This window comes from Micropterus salmoides, unplaced genomic scaffold (assembly GCF_014851395.1).
Source record: "Micropterus salmoides isolate LMB-PRFRI ecotype aquatic unplaced genomic scaffold, ASM1485139v1 Ms_hic_scaffold_4, whole genome shotgun sequence".
NCBI classification, from domain to species: domain Eukaryota; kingdom Metazoa; phylum Chordata; class Actinopteri; order Centrarchiformes; family Centrarchidae; genus Micropterus; species Micropterus salmoides.
Genome location: NW_024043372.1, coordinates 4,308,986 through 4,331,049, shown reverse-complemented (window position 1 = coordinate 4,331,049; position 22,064 = coordinate 4,308,986). Strand labels below are relative to the sequence as shown.

General features: G+C 39.1%; 1 protein-coding gene across 3 annotated transcripts; it reads right to left on the bottom strand.

The window, feature by feature from the left end:
• Nucleotides 1-2,503: 2,503 nt before the first annotated feature.
• On the bottom strand, nucleotides 2,504-20,777 carry LOC119886077 (butyrophilin subfamily 2 member A2-like). Of its 3 annotated transcripts, none has more exons than XM_038696598.1 (7): nucleotides 19,727-20,777; nucleotides 16,222-16,560; nucleotides 12,170-12,205; nucleotides 10,418-10,696; nucleotides 8,775-8,912; nucleotides 8,563-8,658; nucleotides 2,504-5,104 (listed from the first exon to the last, which is right to left on the bottom strand). In XM_038696598.1, the coding sequence occupies exons 1-6, from the start codon at nucleotides 19,764-19,766 to the stop codon at nucleotides 8,585-8,587; spliced, it is 906 nt and encodes a 301-aa protein (XP_038552526.1). In that variant the 5' UTR covers nucleotides 19,767-20,777; the 3' UTR covers nucleotides 2,504-5,104; nucleotides 8,563-8,584. The 3 variants fall into 3 exon arrangements, with proteins under 3 accessions (XP_038552526.1, XP_038552524.1, XP_038552525.1); XM_038696596.1 differs by having other exon boundaries at nucleotides 20,496-20,777; XM_038696597.1 differs by lacking the exon at nucleotides 12,170-12,205 and having other exon boundaries at nucleotides 20,496-20,777.
• Between the last annotated feature and the right edge of the window lie 1,287 nt (nucleotides 20,778-22,064).

The following is a 22,064-nucleotide window of genomic DNA, read 5'->3' as shown; positions in this document are numbered from 1 at the left end:
TGTCAAAACCGTCTGGCCACTGCTCTGTAAATGGCTTGTGATGAATCTGAGTCCGAACAAATGATCGCCCCAGTGGCCTAATTTCCTCTATCTACCTCACTGCTAACGAAACTGCAAACATTTCTCCTGTGCACACTGATACTTCATCACTAATCTGGAACAATAAAAGCTGCTCTTTTTTTTTATTAACTAAACTCTTTGGTGCATCTGAGTAGGTCTGGACGTCACAGCGGTAGCTTAATATATTCCTGTAGGGTTCTGTGAATTCAAAATATTGTTCTTCTTTACTAATAATGTAAAATCTACTGTGGCTTCAGGAAGTAAGCAATGTGGTATTACTGGCAATGGTTACATTTAAGTTCTGTTGCTTTTTGTGTCACTGTCCACCTCCTCTTCTTTTCCCATCAAAGTGTGTTGTGTTGGCTGATCTTCACTACGGCCTGTAAATAATTCAGTGATTATTCTTCTCATGTCATTTCTCCTGTTTCCACCAGGAGGTGCTGCTGTGGACCCATTTTAAATATTCCTCAACATGATCTCAAAGGCTGATATTAAATGTTGTCTAACTTTTAAAGGGACATACAGATCCATACACCACACAACTGTAATTAATCACAGTATTTGCATTCAAAGCTGTTCTGTCTGCCCCCCCATTCGTTTCCAACTACACACCTCAAAACATTTAGCACTTTCCTACCTTTGTCTAGTACTTTATGAATATGTACAGTCCATGCAGTTCCCTCATCAAATCATAAAAAAATGTGATATTATTTTGATTATTTGATTGATAATTATATTGATTATATAATTTTAGTGTGTTACTATATTGATCATAATTTCAAATAATAGTATACTATAAAGTTTACCACTAGTATAATATTAATTCTAATTGCATCACTTTAATTTTTGTAGGTTGTTTTCATTAATTCAATTCTAGTGCAAGAAAAATGATATTCATTGGTCTTTAATTTGTTAATGCTAATTACTAACTTGTTAATAATCAGAACCATTTATGCATTACGAGTTCAACATTTGGCAAGTCTGCTGTATCATGTCAAACCCATTCAGGCTGAAGTAAATGAAGCAATAACTGTAAAAATACTGTGTTAAAGTGTAAAGGTCCTGCAACCTATATAGTAGAAAAACATTATCAGCAGAATTTATTAAAAATAATGCAGACAAAATGGTCTTTCAGGTATTATTGGATTATTTGTGCTGACACATTAAAGCAGTATTTAAAATGTTGTAGCTGATTTTATTACCTGTTGGATGCTTTGATGTACTTTATAACAATGCCTTTTATTTTATATGCTCACTAGTTCAGTATACTCCAGCTGACAGATTAAATATAGTTCTGATGCCATGACCACTGAGAATTCTCCGTTCTGATTGGCTGGAAGGAGATAAACTCAGTGTGTATTTGTAAAAAGTTTTTGTAGATTAGATAAAGCATATTTTTAAGTTGCCATATAAGAGGGATAATACCCTGTAAGTTGAAACCTTCCATGACTGTAACAGGTGACGTGAGGGAACTTTTTAAAATGCATGAACACAAAGTCTGAATAAGGGTGTTTGGCCTGTTCTTCCCATTCTGCAGACAGAGCCTGAATGCAGCATAACCCCTTAATATGGAAGGAAATTAAAGAAAGGATTTCAATACATAACACTAAAATAAAGTATTAGTTCCACCACTGCTCTGGTTTTCCCCTTAAATATTTATAGTTTTTATTTCATTTAAATAAATGTGTGTTTTTTGAGAAATGTTGGATAATTTGACCTCTTTCTGCCTCAAATTATTTGTGTATCGGTTTGTTTCTTTCTTCCTGTCCCATTAATCATCTTAAGATCCCTCATTTATTTCGGTGACCCTCTGAAGGGGCTGACCCCCAGGTTGGGAACCACTGGCCTTAAATAACTTTATATTAAAACCTTGAGCAGCTGTTGCAGATGTTTCTAACGCTGATAAATCAGTAACTAATAAAATCACACAGGAGACTTTTTACTGCAGAAAGACTCATACTTTATAGTATAGTATTTTGTTGATAGTACTTCTTCCACCTGTGACCACAGGGTTCAACGGTTGTCCAAATCATTCCTCCTGAATAACTGCATATCTTCCTGCTGTCTGAACATATTAACACAATGAGAGCAGAAAGTGATCATCACCCACAGTCAGGACAAAAACCTGTCTGGGCTTATTCAGGACCCCCGACACAGACTGAATACTCTGTGTGAAACTCAGGTCAGAAAATTGGTTTTAAGCAGTTTTAATTTCAGGACAAATTTTGAGATTTATTTATAAACTTTAACTTGAAGATCAATGAGGGAGAGTCTGTGAAGAAATGTCCAGCAGCAAATAAACTTTGTCTAAAAGTGTCCGAGAGCTTAAAGCCTGAAGCTTTAACTGAAAAAGTTGTTCACCTGGAATTTTGGAAATCCCTGATGTGACTGTTTTTAACTCTATAACTCAAAGTATAAACATGAAATGAGTTTGAAATACTTGTTTTTATAGATTGACTGCATTTTATTAGAAACAGATTTTTAAAGAGCTTACATTCATTTTGTCTTCAAAGACTTTGAGAATCCAAAAACAGGTGTTGGGTCAGTCAATTATTTCCCTCAAAATAAAAATAGGGGTTAATGATTGTAAAGCCTTTTTGTAGACATGAAAATATATTTGTAAAAAACACATAATGCTGTACATAATATCCAGAGAGGAATACTGGACTCTTAATAAATGATGATACATACGTCTTGTTCTCAGTGCAGAAACAGCATAAATACTAACTGGCAGCTCCTTCTTGACACCGTGATAAATATAAAGTGATGAATAAAATAACAAAACAAAAGTAACATTACATTTATCTTTACATACATATTAAAATATTTAAACAATCAAACAATTAAACATTCACAGCAGTTCAGTCCTGACCCTGTCTAGCTGCCTAAAGTCTTTTTCACACCTGGGACGAAACAAAAGGCACAATTTGGTTCATTTTTACTCGACATCAAGTCCGACATGAATATTCTCGTTCTGTTCGTTCCACCAAAAGATTAAACTAACATGAATTTGTCGTTGTGATGAATGACAGTGGATGAAATGGTGTAGTGGAGGAATAATTAAAAAGTTGTGGTTTGTGTTAAAATAAGTCTTTACTATAATAAAGGCTCAGGTGCATCATTCAAAAAGGTTGTACTTCGTCTCTTGGCTTGTCTTTTTAAATTCCTATGTTTGGCCAAGATTGGTCAAATAATTCACCACTTTCAGTCGCCATTACTGCAATTCTGTAAATCTGATCATTATAATAAAGTAACTAGGGGTGTGACGAGATTAAAACGTGACGAGATTTCTCGTCAGGTAAAAATTGCGAGACTCACGCAATTGACATTGATTTTTCACATGTATCAAGTCACACATGAATTTTCTCACGCTGTGAAATACAAATGTATAAGTGACAATGTGTTCACAGGAGAGTACACATGTATGTTAATAAGCTAACTACAGCTGGCTGCTGTTTTGACACAGCGGAGGAGGTCATATTTAATCACATTCTATTATTTTAATTTGCTTTTAATGTTCATTGCGTTTCCATACAGCAGTTGTTTTATTTGCAAATTTGATGAAACCTGTACAATAGTAAGCTATTAAAATATGATATGGTTATTTGGTCTTATTGGCTTGGATCTGCCGTCTAGGCTATTTTGGACAGATCGACAGAAGCTACAGACTCTAATCTATGGCTACAAAGGTCCAAACCCCCTCTCTCTTACTCAGGAATCTGTACAAATGTAGGCAGTCTCGAGTATAAAACCAAGCCTAACTAGACCATTTGAGGTAGGATGAATGTTGCTGTTGTAGAATTAACACAGTGGCTCCAGGTGATCACAGCTGACGGAGGTGCAGTGCGACACCTGCTGGTCATTTATTGTAAATCTCTTTATTGTGCTGGCTGCAACGGTTCTATGCCATTGATCTTTGTAAGTATTCAGAAAACTTAACATTCAAGAATGCAGGAAATAAAGTGTTTACTTGTTTTAATGTGTATTTTTTTCAATTTCCCTATGATGCTTTTAAACTTTTTTTATATTTCCCTGTTGCTTTTATGTTTTATGTAAAGCACTTTGAATTACCTTGTTGTTGAAATGTGCTATATAAATAAACTTGCCTTGCCTTTCTGCTTAAACTTTTCATGTAATTCAGCATTAAAGATAAAATTAAAATAGTGTTAAAATCTCATCTCGAGAACCCAATCTCGAATCTCGTCACACCCCTACAAGTAGGCCTAACCATAATAAAGCATACTATAAAGTATATAGATTTATAATATTAATCTTTCACATTGTAATCTTATTTTAAAAGTGCAGTTCTGACCCGCCCATTGCCGACCACTGCTGTAAACCCCTGGGCGCCAGTGCTGGACGGGAAAATTATTGCGTCGGTGCTTCGTGGTGCTCTGCATCAGGTGTAGGACAGGGACCCTAAATGTGTTTATCATATGTCTGGTGTTTATAGAGCTATGAGACATCATGAAGTTCATGTGTTAGAAGCAGGATAAATAGGTAAGCGTGAGGGTTTGAGCGACTTTGAGATGAGCAAACTGTGATGACTAGAAGACTGGGTCATAGCATCTCCAAAAGGATCTGCAGTGGTCAGTACTGATCAGAGGTTCAAGGAGGATCAGGAACAGACCAGCTGCTGTAAGTCAAACTGCTGAAAATGTTGATTTCTCATTTTACAAGCTGCAAGCTGCCCTTTTTAAAGCTCTGTTTTGTTGAGATATGTGTGTAACTTCTTCTATTTCATTTAGGTGCCATCATGTCTTTAACACAGTCCAGTGGATAATTCAGTTTTCACTCAACAGTGTGAGAGAGGCAAGAGGGAACCTCTAAAACAAGTCTGACTGCAGAGAAGTCAAAATGAAAACGACCCGACTTTCCACTCGATTTATCACCTGAGTAAACACTTTCCTGATTAGCGTAAATTTGGTCCCTTCTGTTTAAACCCCCCCCAAATGATTACGGCCAATATGCCACATTCAAGTCTTCAAAAAGGCAAGTCCACAAACCAGCAGGTGAAGTCATGGTGTCCACTTTGTTATACAGTCTATGGAGAGAGGAGAAAATACAAATGAGATATGATTATAAAACAAGTAAAAAAAACAATCAAAGCAACAAACAGGGTTCAGAAATGTTTGGAGATCTAAACAATAAAAACAAAATCAGAAAAACTGATAAGATAAAATTAATCCAAACTCCCTGTGATAAAAACAGCCTTTGTGAAACTCGTTACATCTTCACTGATCTGTCAGAGTGAGGTTGACCTGTCAGTCACTAAGGAGGCTGCAGGAGACTGTAATGTGAGTGATTCTAACCAACAACTGACCATTACATTTTTATAAATTGGTCCAGTGTAGAGTGAGAGCTCTGCAGTCGGCAGCAGCGAAACCAACGTAACCCTTGTGGGCAACTGTGCAAAGAACATTAACTAGAGAGTTTCTGACAACATTATGGAAAGGATCCCTACAGAGATATACTTTTTAAAGTACTTTTTGTTCAGCCAGAATCACTATATCGTTCTGCTCCAAGTCTCCAGACTCCACTGACAAATACAGTAATATCACAGAAGTTACCCTTAAAGGGGGCTACAGTGTGTGGACTCCTCATGACGCCCTGTGAGGTTATATGTGGGTGTGGCCAATCTCTCTCTGTCTTGCAGGTGAAGAGCTGAGACTGACTGCAGTAACTCTGGGCACCGGGGCCCATTGCCCTGTACAGTACTTCTAACTTCCTGTTCTCATTCTTAGAAAGCTTTTGCTGGGTTGAGGGGACAGACCTCCCTGCTGACTGATGCTGACTGATTCTTCCACCTTTGGTTTGGTTTTTGGATATGTTTGCTTTAGTGGTATTACCTTGTTTCGTTCCAACACCCTTACACACTTAGCCATCATCCTGTGCGGACACTACTGAAACCACTTACATTCATACCCCATACTTTTAATAATGCATGATACAGAATTTTAATTTGAATCAGAATCAGTAGTTCATCACAAGTAGTTTGTGCAGCAGTTATGACTTGAGGTAGGTGGATTTGTATACAGTATCTACAATATGACACTATAACAGTATTTACAGCACTGAAATAGAGAATGATGAATAATTAATAAGTGGTAACCAGTAAACAGGTGGCTGATTAGAGACAGAGTTACTGGGTTATTGCACAAGAATTGTTCCTGACACTGTGAGTCAGAAATCAGCTGTTCATCATGGATCTGCAGTGATGTTTCCTGCCCGTTTCCTGAATGGAGGGCAGGTTGGCACGATGATCTTTTCTGCAGTCCTGACTATCCGTTGTAGTCTGCTCCTGTCCTTTTTGGTTTGAGAGCACACACCCCTGGGGGGCGCCAGTGCTAATAGTCCGGGTGCTGGATGTGATGTTTCCCAGCCTCACTTGCTGACTCCTGTCAGTCAGGAAGTCTGTGATCCGCTGGCACAGTGAGCTGGGTGAGTTTGGTGCTGAGGATGTCCGTGATGATGGTGTTGAACGCCGAGCTGAAGTCCACGAACAGATCCTTCCATGTGTCCCCGGAGAGTCGAGGTGTTGCAGGATGTGATGCAGACCCAAGTTGACTGCATCATCCACAGACCTGTCAGCCATGTAGGTAAACTGCAGGGGGTCCAGCAGGGGGCCTGTAATGTCCTTCAGGTGGGCCAACACCAGGCTTTCAAAGGACTTCATGGATGATGAAGATGGTTTTGGAGTGGGGGAGAGGTGTGACTGTGGGATTTTCAAACCTACAGTAAAATCCCTTCAGCTCATCAGCCAGTTGTTGAGTACCAGCAGTGTTGGGGGAAGTCTCCTGTAGTTGGTCCGCAGGCCTTTCCACACTGACGCAGGGTCGCTGGCTGTGAAGCTTTTTTCCAAGCTTTTCAGCGTAGCATCTCTTTGCTGTCTTGACTCCTTAGTCAGAGTGTTCCTGGCCTGGTTGTACAGGACTCTGTCTCCACTTCTGAAGGCGTTGGTTGTTGTATGTGCGGAACGTTTTACTCTGCACACGTGTCCTCACAAAAACTGATGTAAGATGTCACAGTGTCGGTTAGTTCGTCCAGGTCGGTGGCTGCAGCCTCAAAAACACTCCGGTCAGTGCAGTCAAAGCAGGCCTGTAACTCCAGCTTTGACTCGTTGGTCTATCTTTTCACCCTCTTTACAACAGGTTTAGCAGATTTCAGATTGAACCCTGAAGCTTTCACTCAAAGAACAGAAACTCTGCCTCTTCACCATCTACCCGCACGTTGAATGAACAATTGGCTTTAAATACAGCTAACTTTGCCTTCACTTCAGAAAGATAGAAGTATTATGTTTACCATAAAAGTCGTCAAAATTCTACTCAAGTGAAGGTATAAAAGTATTCCATTAAGTATCAAAATTCACAGAATACTATAACCAACGGTTTCTCCATCGTTCAGTTTTATGAGAATACCGCCCTCCAAGATTCAAACCTGTCAAAGCCAGAGTGGCCTGTCAGAGCAGCCATGTGTTTCACTACCTGAGTGAACCAGTGTGTTTGCTTCACACGTCATTTTGACGTCACTAGTGACGTAACAATACTGAAAACAGACGTGCACTCTTTAAAACAGATATACATCACATTACATTGTGCAAGGACAGAAAATTACTATGAAATTAAACAGAAACATGATTCAGGGTTATTTTGTTTCCAGGTAAAAAGTCACAGCATTAAACATATAATTTGTACTAGAGCCTGACCGATAAATCGATAAAGGCTCATATCAGATAAATCTGAATCAGTGTTTATTATCTTATCTATTATCTGCAGCTCCCCTGTTGTTAACACCTTCTTGAGCCACAAATCCACCAGAAAACACTGCAATCAGCTGACAAGATCAGCTGGACTTTTTTTCAAAATACTTTCTGAATTCTTTTTTAACTGCATTATGTCACATTATCTTGATGTGGTCTCATAACTACACACGACAAATGTCAGGGAAAATCTTTGTTTATGTTGAGTGTTTCTGAGAAGGGAAATAAAGAATATCGGCCGATATATCAAATCCGTAAATATCAAAATCAGTTTGGTCTTAAACCCCCATGTTGGTCAGGCTCTAATTTGGACAGTATTACCTTGAACCAACACGGGATGTTTTGCACGTGATCTTGAAGGTATTGTGTTTATAGTAGCCGATAATAGTGGGACAACATCAACCCATATTACCTCATTAATGTCACCATATTACCAAATTTGTATCACAATATTGCAGTGATAAAACCATTCTGACCATCAAATATGTTTTCCCATTATTCCCCTTTGTTTTTGACTCTTAGTACCCTGTACACAAAATTCAGTCTAAAATTACCCAGATGTCTCCTTGCACATTTGTGAAATCAAACCATCCATTTAAAGGACAGTTATGTATTTATAACTTGTTATATTTATTTTTATCAATCAGAATGAGAACCAGAGGCCTCACAAATAAATAAAGGCTCAGTGGATTTTCTTTTTCATAAATGTAAATACGAACTTAACGGGCGCCTCAGTAGCTCACCTGGTGGAGCGCTAAGGTTGGATTACACAGGTTCAGATGCTCTGCTCAATGTCATCATGTCTCTCTCCCAGGTTTCCTCTCTCTCTTCAGTTGCTCCTGTCAAATAAAGGCCAACATAATATATCTGAGAAAACGATAACCTTGTGACGAGAGACGGTCTCTGTTAAGTATCTGTTATGTTGATGTCTGCACATGATGAATATGTTGCTCACCTTTATTACAGCGTACTGTGATGCGCTTTGTAGCTACAAGTGAAGCTAGAACTGCAGCAAGAATTACAGCTCCTAAAACGATTCCACCAAACCATCCTGTGACGTCCCCTCTGCTGCACGTGTCCTCAAACAGTTTCTCTGAAACACATAACAAAACCTAGAGTCACACTCAGAATGTAAACTGTATCTCATGTACAGCACACTGGTTATTACCTACACAGAACTACTACTGAGGCGGCCATGCTGCTAAAGTCTATGAACATTAAAATAACACCATGTAAACATCTAAAACTATTTTCAGAAAAGATCACTGGGATGAATTTCACCTGGTAAAGTGATTAGGTTTGATCTTGGCTGATGTCGTCCTGCTCGAATACACAGTGGAATCTTTTCTTTTTACTATTTTTGGGACATTTTATAAACAAAAAATTCAAATAATAAAAAAACAACAACAGATTAATCAAAAATAAAAATAATTATTAGTTGCAACCCTACACAATATCATGATATATATTTTATATTTGATTTTAACATTAATCAAGCTAAAATCACAGAAAATGTATCTTGTAATTACAACAAAAGCATCTTTCAGTGTAACTGCAGGGAGTGAGATTACAGACTAAGCAGCTGGCTGATTTCTGTGTTGTGATCTGTAGCGTGCTGCAGTTACTGCAGTGCTAAAGTCTGACTGAACACAGTTTCACCAACAGTTTAAAAGGCTGATGTGCCGTTTACATCGTGACCCACAGAGTCCGACCTTAAAGACACACCAGGAGAAACTAGTGGAGAGTCTTGATTTTAATGTTTCTGATCTCTACATCTGCAATGTCTGTGCTACAATTTAGTCACCTTAGAGCTGGGTGATATTCAAGATGTTTGACAGAACAACATCACTTTAATACATACAGTCCTTTATCATAATGAACCAAGCCAACAGAACATCTTCAGATGCTTCATCAGCTTCTAGTGATCCAACAGTGTTGCACCACAGATTTCTCCTCATCTATCATGTCAGATAGATGGCTGTAGATCTAATAGATATCAACAAATATTTATTATTCTTTATTTATTTATCTTTCTTTCTGCAATCGATACTAATTATAAACCAATCAGCCATAACATTATTACCACCTGCTGGTCATTATGTAGGTCTCCCTTTAGCCGCCAAAACAGCCCTGACCAGTCGAGGCCTGGGCTCCTCTCTGTGTTCTGACACATTTCTATCAGGACCAGCACCCACTTTTTCAGCAGCTTCTTTTTCCTGCTTCTAACATAAACTATGAGGACACAATGTTCACGTGCTGCTTAATATGTCCCACCCACTGACAGGAGCCATTTATAAATCTGTTACTGGGTTTGTGAGTGAAGTTTACTAAATTCTTGTGTTCCTGTGTTTGATCAGACTGATCTCAGAGTTTCTTTCTGTTATTTCCCTGCAGACCCTCTCATTCTTCCTCTCATCTCTGTAGATTCATGAAGTCTCAGAGTCTCAGTATAAGAGTGAAGCTTTCACTCAGTTTGAAACTTTTTACACTTCTGCAGACGTCTTCATCACAACCTGCTTTGAGTTCAGTCTGAAGACACTTAAACATGTTTGAAAACTAATAACACAACTACGGAAATACCACTAGGAAGAATCTCACCGCCGATATAGAGGTAGGTCTCAGTATGAATCTGATGTTTGATCTCCTCCTGTGTGGCTACACAGCGATAGTTGTCGGTCTTCATCACAGTAGTTTGGAGGATGATGTAGAAGCTGCCTCCTCTTTCTGAGACCTGTGGCTCCTCAGCAGGAAGTTTGTTTCCAGCACTGTCCTGCCACTCTACTGTAGGTTTTGGAGAAGCACCTCGAACTTCACACTGCAGCAGGGCCACGTCCTGCGTTTGATTAAGTATCTTGACATACGGCTCTGGAGATGCTCCTGTGAACACAGTAAACAGACACATCAGCTATAAAAGGACAATAACAGGATTATAAATGTAACACTGTGATGTTTCTTGTTCGTCTCTTCTCTGCTTGTAAATGAGGATTAAAGTGTGTTTAACAGAAAAACACAGATAGGACATGATATTTCAAACATTTCTAACTTCTACCAAAAGTCTGGAAACTATTTACAGCTGCAAACACTGTTTCTGACTCATATCATGACAGAAGCTCAGATACAGTGAAGACGTTTGGACAAACTCAATTTTTACATTTGTTGAGCTGAAAAAATTATCTTGAAATGACGTCGCATGAAATCTGTTGTCACACTAAAGTAAAATAAACATGTGTTATAAAATATGAAACAGGGTCTTTAAAAGCATGTGCACCCCTAACTGTGTGAGTAGCCACTTTATTAGGTCCACCTGTACAGTCTGATGCAATCCAACACAACTGTTCTGCCATTAAGTTTTCTTTAATGATGATTAGTCATTGTGTTGTTTTGGACTGCATTATATTCAGAGGTGTTTCTATTATTCTGACCACTCATGTTTGTCAAAAAAAGAAATAAAAGAAACACCTTTTAGTATAATTTATTGTAATACAACACCACCTTTAACTAAATAAAGACACATATCTCAAAGTCAACAAAAACTGAACATAAACTTGGAGGAAAAGGTGGAATTTATAGCAGCGTTGCAACAGATTGTTCAGGTGAAAATGTTGCTTTAAATTCAAATATAAAATACAGGGTTTCAAAAGTGTGTTTTAGTGGGGAGTCTTTATTTTGACGTCACTGATCTCTACATCTGCAATGTCTGTGCTACAACTTAGTGACCTTAGAGCTGGGTGATATTCAAGATGTTTGACAGAACATCACTTTAATACAAACAGTGTCTTTTTAACATAATGAACCAAGACAACAAAACATCTTCAGATGTTACATCAGCTTCAACTGATCAGTCAAACAGTGCTGCTGCTGGCTACAGGTAGTTTCACTGCAGGTGCCTCTAAGAACACAGCACGGGTCTAAGTGTACGTTTAACAGGAAATAAACTTGGAGCCATTTTAATGTTTCTGTTTGAATCAGTGAAATAGTCTGTAGAAGCTGAGCTGCTGGACTAAAGAACCACATCAAGTATCTCAGAGTGAACTTTGTGTGTCTGTGTCTTAAAAATGTAGAGATCAGTAACATCAAAACCAGAATATTTAAACCATGTATTTTGTCAGATACATTGCTGTAGATCTAATATTTAATAATATATATATCTCATAATGAGATGTATTGATATTTAGTGTCAAGAGGAGTTCGACTTCTGCATAGGACATGCTGTCCATCTCTAGTGATGATTTATAAATGGTGTTTTCAGTGACGATTAGTCAACATGAAGGTATAAAAGGTTTCAATGATCCTGAAGCCCAGAGAGTTGTAGCACACATTACAGATGTAGAGATCAGTGACATCACTCACCAATTATATCTGCTGATCGGTCTCTTAAAGTTAGGTCTGAAACACAAATTAGAACATTAATTCAGGTAAAGTGCATGAGTGACATTGAACAAGGAATGTAATAGAGACTAGTAATTGAGTCCTTTGTCAACATCTAAAATGGAAAGGGGGAAACATGAGCAGAGGCCAAGTATTTAATGAGAGAGCTGCATGGTTATGAAAGTTTTTATTGGAATTTATTTGTAACTCACACAAGACAATGCACAAATGTGTACTATGATCCGCAAATATGCATTTTTACACTTTGTGTAAAATCATATCCACAATCAAAAATACAGTGTGTATAAAGTAAACACATATTTTAACTTCACATATAGTGATATTTAGGCATTTGTGGATCCATTTGTACACATTTGTGGATTGCTTCCTGTCAATTTGTGAGTCACGATAGATTTGTGACTTCCCTTTTACGCATTTGTCCAATGTGTGCCGCTGAGATCTGTAAAAATGTATCTGCAACTATGAGAGCAGTTTGTGTGACATTCCCTCATCATTAGTTGACACGATTAACACCAACAATAATGTTCCTCATCTGTAGGAGACCTTCCTATTTCTGCATAAATTGGTCATAAAATGTGATCCGATCTTCATCTAAGTCAAAACAATAGACAAACACAGTCTGCTTAAACTAATAACACACAAACACTTTTTATTAAACACACGGTGTAAACATTCACAGTGCAGGGTGGAAAAAGTATGTGAACCCCTAGACTAATTACTTTTCCAAAACTGGAGTCAGCCAACCCTCATTTATAAAATAGTGCATAGAATCCAGATTCAGATCTATAAAACCGTCACATGGATTAGCCTCATATCCAGCCCTCTACACGCCCACATTCAGCCATAAATGGTCAATGCAAAGCACCTCATCAATATTACTGCATATGAATGCGCCTGCTTACTGTAGATCACAGCAACAACAACCGAGAAGGTGCTAGTGAGCACATACTGTTTCACAAACTAAAGAAAATGCAGCAAATTCGAAGACCCAAATGGAGCTTTAGGCAGAAAGGTAAACATTATATATTGTTGATGATATCAAACACACACCCATAGGGGTCATTTACACTGATGCTGGGGGACATGTCCCCTCCACATTTTGAAATGGCTGATTTTTTCCCCGTCACTTTTTGAAAGCATTTGTTAAAAATGTTCTGAAAAATTGTTTGCACCAAGAAATGTTAACTAACAAATGAAAACACTTTGACAAAGGTTTATTTGCACAATAAGAAAACATGCAATGCAATTTAAATATAGTTTCCCTTCATATAAAAAATTGGGAGCAGAAAATGTCTCCAGAAAGCAGGACATTACGAGTTTAATGCTCAAAATCATGTAGTGGAGGAGCCTCAGACCCCCGCTCATATATTTCAACTTCAAACATTTCTTCAAAATAGTGCTACAAATCTTCTCATCTTGTTCTCGTGCATCGTCACGTCTTGTGACCCAAATGTATCATCCCGCTCCTAATCTGAGCCCTTAAGTCCCCACCGCTTTTCAACACAAAGTAATGATGGATAGTGTTGTGTGGCCCGTCCATAAAACAGACGTCTCTCTTTGCTGTGAGCTCCTGGTTTCTGCTTGGATGGTCTGATGCTGCATTCCAGGCAACTCAGAACTGGGAAATTTCCCAGTCCCGACCGGTCTCGAACGCACCATGAGTCCTCCTGTTCAGTATAACCCAGTTCTGTGTAAACTTCACTCTCCTCCACATTTGTTTATTCTCAATGCAAATTTCTTCCCTGCAACACGGGCAAGTGTGGAAGAACGAACCGTGGTGAAGTTAGTTTCAAGCTGCATAATACTTTTACGTTGGATGTTCGGTAGACATCAAATATCCAACTTCACCACCGTCCCCTTGCGGAAATATTGCAGTAAAGTGTGGAATTTGCGACACAACAAACTAAACGATAGAGCATAATTATAGATGTTTTTTAAACATCAAATGATCTATATCGTTATATTGCGCAGCCCTATTATAGCCTACGCTACTTGTATTTGTGGCGTAGTTCTTTCGGGTTGGTCTGTCTAATACTGGACCCAGATCAGCACACAGACCCAAGAGCACGGCTCTATGGAATGTAAATCGATGTATTAGCATCATTATGGGCTAGGAAATATTTGTGGTCCCTGAAAACTCTTTAATCAGTCCATATGTGTTGTCCTCTGCAGCAGGGGCGTTTCTAGGATCTTGAAACATTGGGGGCTTAGCCCAGTCCATAAAACTTCATATCTTCACATAATTATTGACACAATTGAACAACACTATTAACTGTCTCATTCTGATGTAGCTAAATTGTAATGTCATGTGTCTAATTATAATAATATAAAAAACCAAACTGCGACAGAATGAACAGGGGTGTTTGGGGGTACTCCCCCCGAACATTGTGGGTGTTAAACACTTAATTTCCTGCATTCTGGTGTTTTTCTGCACCAGTTTCTGCCTTTTCTGCATTAATTTATTCTGGAAATTATTTATGTAAAAGGGACACATAATATTCAGGTGTTGCTGAATTGTGGTGAATATTTAAGAACATTTTGATATTTTATGACCTTGTCACTAATTATTTATTTCCATCTGCAGAGCCAGCGCAGCCACCGACAAATATGATATCTACAGGAGCACCACCCATCACTCTTCGCTGTATAGCAGTGAAATGGCTGAGGGTTGTTATGTTTTAGCAGAAAGTCTCTGACATTGACCACCACACCACCAGTAAAGCACAGCAGTCCACTCCATGTTAATGAACAATAACACGATGCAGGTCAACCATGATTAAAACCAAAGGCACGAAAGAAATGAGTTTAAAAGCAAAATGATAAATTAACTAATCAAATACGATGCAAACTGAACAGACACCACGGCACTGATGTCAGTCGCTGCATGCCCAAACCCAACGTGATGTGGAGACACAGATGATCTTGCAATCAGGCAACAGGACAACTTACATGTTACTGGTTGTAGCTGGTTACAACAACAACTGGTGTGAAAGAAAAAGGCATTGTAGGCTACATGACAGAGTAAAATCTAAGTACTAGCTCATCATTGCACTGGTATGGATGGATCCAGCTCTTTTAAGATGAAGCAGACATCCTCTTTTCTTACTTGTTGGCAATATTCTCGACATTTAGTCAAATATCAAGGAGGGTAGTTTATTTAGCATTAGCCTATACAACACAAAACTGTTGTATAGGCTAACAACGGAATGAAAGTTTGTAGTTCTTTCATGCTACACACACAGAACTTAACAGATGTGTTAGAATATGGTGACATTTAAAACATCTCTCTCTCTCTCGGGGCTCATTGCAGTTACTATCACTGTGTTCTAAAGACTTATTGTTTTCATGTAATTATCATTGTATTACCTATATAAAATATAAAATCTTGATAATGCACACTTAGATGATTTTCATATTTTTACAAAAGGTATTTGCTATTATTTCATTTTTATGCAAACAAAATGGCAAATCAGGCTAAATATTGTGTAGTGTGAACTAGGCTTAAGTCACATGGCTTTGGTGTGAGAGTGCAGGCTTTGATTACCACTGTGACATTGAAAAAGACACTTACACCATCGTTGCTCCAGAGGTGTGCGACCTCTGACATTTATAACGATTATAAGTCGCTTTGCATAAAAGCCTCAGCTAAATGAATAAATCTAATTTATTATAAATTGCAAACTTCTTTCTACGGAGTAGAAATGAATCAAAAACTGTGCAGCTGTATTAATGAATACACAGCAGGTGTTCATATATTTTATCAACATCTTAGTTAAGTTCAGATTTTGAAGATTTGCATTGTAAAATTTTTATTGTTAAAATAGTTATTGCCAGTTTAACTACTGTACTACTGTATGTGATTCTCACATATTAAATTGCTGATATGTAATTAAAGTTGTTCCTCGTTGTCAGTGGTTTAAACAGAAGACTGAACAGACGAGGAAGAACAGCTGGAGTCAAACCAAACCTGAAAGAACAGCTGGAGATCTTGCTGAACAAATAAAAACACTCACCACCAACAACAAGCTTAATGTTGAATATCTGTCTTGGCTGAAGAAGTTGAAAATCACAGGTGTAGTCTCCGCTGTCGGCCACCGTCGTATTTCTGATGATGATGGAGGCGTTTCCGTACTTCAGCTCATCTTGAAAATGTGAGACGCGACCTTTGAACTGCTGATCTTGACCTGGACGGCCGTTGTTGTAATGAAGGCCTCCATCATAAAAGAAAATCTCCTTCGGACCATCTTTCTTCCAGTCAAAGAGCTTTGACTCAGCGTTCTCCTTGTTGCTGAGTGAACAGGGTAAAATGGCGTCACTCCCTTCTTTCACAACCACTCTGACGTCACCCGACCCTGAAAGAAGAAGTTTATTTTAGTCATTCTGTTCAAATAGAGATCAATCAGGTTCAGACAGAACATCAGATAACACATTTACATGTCACCTCAATGACTCTGAAACACCAGTTTATAAACACGTTAGTTAGTCGGCACATTATTTATGGAGATTTTTCATGTTGGCGTCATTTAAGAATATTTAAGCTGACATGAGAAACCTGATGAGTCACATGACACAGACACTTTATTAGAGTTGTTTTGGTTTCAGACTGAGGGCTCAGTATGAACCAAGTATCTAAAGATCATAACTACTCAATAATGGAACGCTCAAATAATCTTTACTGCACATTCATTAAAAACAAAATTATATAATAAAGGTCATTGGAAACGAAAAACACAAGCTGACTGAGGGCTGGATTCAAAATCACACAGAAAAACTAAGTAAAACATTTTAATCACATGCTGACCCAACTTGCGTAACTTTCATCACAGCAAATGTGTGTTTGGACCCTGTGTGCCTGTATGCACTCCTGACAACATCTGGACATGCTCCTGATGAGACAGCGGATGGTGTCCTGGGCGTCCTCCTCCCAGACCTGGATCAGGGCATCAGTTCGCTCCTGTACGGTCTGTAGCGCTACTTGGCGGCGCCGATGTGAAAAGTCGGCTCCAGCCTGATTGACAGGTCGCTATGGTAATGGCCTGTCAATCATAGATAATCCCGCCCTGAAACATACTCTGCTTTGTGGTCCATTTTAAAATAAATGGGACCATAATTTACTAAATGAACATCATGTTGTCTTGAAGAAGACTTGAAACTAGCGACTGAGACCATAAACTCATCAGGAAAGTGTTTACTGAGGTAATAATTCAGCTGAGAAGTAAAAACATTTTCACATTATTTCTAATGGAGCAGGACTTCTTTTTGCAACCAGAAGAGTCGCCCCCTGTTGGATTTTCAACAGAATGCAGGTTTCAGGGACTTCCGCATCGGCTTCATATTGTAGACCGGAAGCTTCCCGCTTGTTATGTTAACTGTTGTTATTTATATGCCAACAATTATCCAGGTTATTTATACAGATGTATTTAATGCTTGTTATATTATTTCACAACCACACATACCTATTTGAAAAAAAAGTAAAATCATGTGGCAATAAAAAGACAATTTAAAAATAGAGACATTTGTTTTGTTCAGCTCAGAGTTAAACCTGCATGTCCTTCTTTTCTAATTCTTTACAGTTCTGACAATATACTCAAATCAGAAATTTCATAATGTAAACTATTTGGTCTAAAGACTAATTTACCACAGTGCTGTATAGCCTACAGTGTGCGCACTGTTTTAGGAGGTGAGAGAGGTGAGATGCTGTATAAGACTGAAACAGAATTTATTCAACATATAGCAAATACATTATTTCAATGGCATTAAATGTACAATTTTTGGCTGAAGAATACTGACATTTTACGAGGTCCTTAAGACCGGCAAAAACATAATTCTTTAATTTTTATTTTATTTTAATCAGTGCAAACACTGAGAACGTCATCTTGTGAAACCCATTAAGCCTTTGAGGCAGTATGCTTACATCTGGGCAGTGGAACAACAAAACACAAAAGATAAAAAGCAAATAAGACTATGGCATGTGGCCTCCTTAATTTCTAACTGAGTCCCTTAAAGCACTGACCACCTTCTCTGTCCCTGTTATTTGAAAGAGGGAAAGTTTCATCTTTGCAAAGGCACGGTGTTCACCTGATCATCATGGCCACAGCGCTGCTGACTTTGTTAATGCGCGTGGACCACTTAGACTACTAGCCGAGGTCCAGCAAGGCTTGCTTTATTGCTGGCAGCTCTTCTGCGCAGTGAGTTTCAACTTTTTAAAGGTTTTCCTCATGTTTTCCTCCTTACATGTATGTGGTTTAGTAATATTCAGTAAATAATATAAAACTAAATAAATAACTCCTCAAGCTCGGGTCCTCTACCAGAGGCCTGGCAGTTTGAGGGTTCTGCTCAGTATCTTAGCTGTTCCTTGGGCTGCACTCTTCTGGACAGAGACCTCTGATGTTTTACCTGGAATCTGCTGTAGCCACTCTCCCAGTTTGGGGGTCACGGCCCCCGGCGCTCCGATCACCACTGGCACCACTGTTGCTCTTACTTTCTACATGTTTTCTAGCTCCTCTTTCAGCCCTTGGTATTTCTCAAGCTTCTCATGTTCCTTCTTCTTGATGTTGCTGTCTCTTGGGATCGCCACATCTGTCACTGCAGCCTTCTTCTGCTGTTTGTCGATCAACACGATGTCTGGTTGGTCAGCCATCACCAGTTTGTCAGTCTGGATCTTGAAGTCCCACAGGATCTTAGCTCGGTCATTCTCAACTACTTTAGGAGGTGTCTTCCATTTTGACCTTGACTTCCAGCCCATACTCATGGCAGATGTTCCTGTACACTATGCCAGCTACCTGGTTATGGCGTTGCAAGTACGCACTTCCTGCCTGCATCTTACACCCTGCTGTTATGTGCTGTACTGTCTCAGGGGCATCCTTGCACAGCCTCTCATTGGCTACAGTCCCAGGCGGGCTCTGTGTCTGACGGTCTAAAGGGGGGTAGCCTCAGGGGTGCCACTCAAAAATAAAGTTTAATCTTCCCACCCCCTAAATGTGTTAATAATGTGACAAGAACTAAACTGACAAAATTTGGATGTATTCTAATAATATTTACTGGTAGCTCAGCACTGACAAAATCTTACAATATGCAACATTTTCCGATTTTAGTGTGTAATATTAACTTTAATATCACAAGTTAGAAAAATGCAAAAATCCTCAAAAAGAAGACTGATAGCTGCTAACAGTTACTTCAGAAGTTAATAATCAACAGTAAAGTATCCATAAGTGTCAAGAGAATGACCGTATTGCAGCTACATGTGTTTTCCAGCTCACACAGTAGCTGCAGATCATCATCATCATCATCACATGTAGTACATGTAAACCAGACAGCCCTTCAGATAGACCTTCATTACGAAAGCATTGAAGTGGCTGAAGTGGGCAACTGTGGCTCGGGGTAGAGCGGAAGGTTGGTGGTGGGATCCCCTGCTCCGCTGGTCTTTTGTGGTCTGCATGTTGAAGTGTCATTGGCCAAGATACTGATACTGCTCCTGTTTTAGCTACACTGGTCATAAACAGAGTCAACGCCTCTTACTGATGTCCACGTTCACATTTATTCTCCTCTGAAGAATCATAGAACACCGTGAAAACTAGAGGATAAACAAAACCGTTTCAAGCACAAAGCACCACCACAACAACGTTTATATACTCTGTCTCTTATTTCTTATACAGACCGATACAATGTGTCTCACATTTTCCTGTAAACAACATTAAACAGTGCTTAATAATTAACTTAATAATTATTACCGTGTTCGCCTTGTAGACCAGCTGTAGAATAACAGACGGGAGCTTAAAAGTTCGCCTTCTCTGGCGCTACTCTCAGTACTTCCGAGTAACAGTCATGTGAATAGTAATAAACCTTTCTCTTAATAAATTTAACAAGAGCAAGCTGGTGTTGTCATGGAAACGTTTTTACGCAGTGCGTGGATGATATACCTGAGACACACCCTCCGTCTACCTGTCATTGATTCCCGTAAGTTTCTTAGTCTAACGTGCATCTGCTGTCGCGACTTCTGCGCTGTAACGTCCCTCAGAGCATATTAACCACTTCTGTCACCTTCCCTGCACGGTGCTGTTATACAGAAACTCTGTGGCTACACTACAACTGTAAGCTGCTGTTAACCTCATAGGCTTACTGTCTATGGGATAAGTTAGGCTACACAAAGTAACACCGTCCCGACCGCCATGTTTACCAACAGAGTTTTCAGGTTTGTGCTCGTGGCGATGAAACTGACCAAAAAGAGAAAAGGCAAACGCTATCAATGTGAAATGAGTAACGTTACAGCTTTAAGAAGTTTTCTTACCTTGTTCATCCCCAAACGTTTGTCCTGACCGAGCGAGGAGGCACACAAGAGGAAGAAACTTCATGAAGTTAGTTGTCGAAGCCATTTTAACATTAAACATGACTTTAGCTTCACTGTAATGCCACTAATGGAGATTTAACGCGTGCCTTCCAACTAGTTCTACCTGCCCCAATATCCAGAGTTCCGCCCTTGTGCCCCTCAATGATCGTTATCGATAGAGGGGGTGGTGATTTTAGGTGTCCCGGTCCGATCCTCTTACTCAGTGCAGTGTTATTCCAACCCCCGACTGGTAGAATGGGGAGGATCTGCGTGCTCTTCTTCTTCTTCTTCTTCAGGGTTTAATGGCGGTTGGCAAACCAGTTTAACGGTGCATTACCGCCACAAGCTGGACTGGAGTGTGGAACGAGAGATTAAGCAGGAAATAAATGAAATAAACAAAAACAAAAAAAAAAAACAAAAAACAAACATAAATTAAATTCTTTATTCTAACTCAGTTTCTTTAAGAAACTTCATTATATGACAATATATCTGGCCTGCTGTTTTCCCCAAGAGACCTGTCAATGAGATATCATGATGTTTTGCCTTCCGTAATGACTGAAAGAGGCGTTTCCTCTTGATAGTGTATCTCTTACACTGAAGGAGAACATGTTCAACCGTTTCTAGTTGGTTACAATATATACATTTCCCAGTTGGGTGCTTACCTATTTCATATAATGAAAGGTTGAGACCTGTATGTCCTATTCTCAGACGAGTGATTATATTTTCTTCCCTACGTTTCCAGCCCACCATCCTTCCGGCACCAACCTGTCTCTGGACATTATATAGGTGCCTTCCAGTTTCACTATTGTCCCAATGCTCCTGCCAAACTGACTGTGCATAGGTCCTGATAAATGTCTTAGCTTCATCTTTAGTTAATGGGGTTTTTAGGTCTACATGTTTGATTTTGAGTGTTCCTTTGGCCAGAATATCCACCTGCTCATTTCCCTCCACACCAACATGAGCAGGAACCCAAAGGAAGCATGTGGATAATCCTTTTAGCTCCATCCTGTACAATATAAGGAATATGTCATTGAGAATATTGGATCTAAATGATGATTTGCCAGATTTAATACTCATTAGAGCAGACAAGCTATCAGATGCAATGACAGTATTATTTGTTTCCCTCTCTTCTATCCACTGCAGGGCCAGTACTATTGCAGTCAACTCTGTGGTATACACTGAGACATGATCTGATATTCTTTTCTTGATATATGACTCACTTGCTGGGAAAAAGACTGCTGCACCTGCACGCCCTGTATCAGGATCTTTGGAGCCATCTGTGAATATAAACATGGAGTCTGAAAAATGTAAATCAAAGTAATTCTGTACTATACTGCATGCTGGAAGTTTCTTTGACATATCCTTCAACTCCTGCTGTATGTTTAGATCTACAATTGGTGTTGGGAATAACCAGGGAGGAATGGAAGACTGTGACACTGTAGGGCTGTAGTCTAATTGTCGTAATCCTATGACTTCTGCCTTTGCCAATCCACCCAAAACTTGTGAAATTTGTCTCATTGTGTTCCCAGC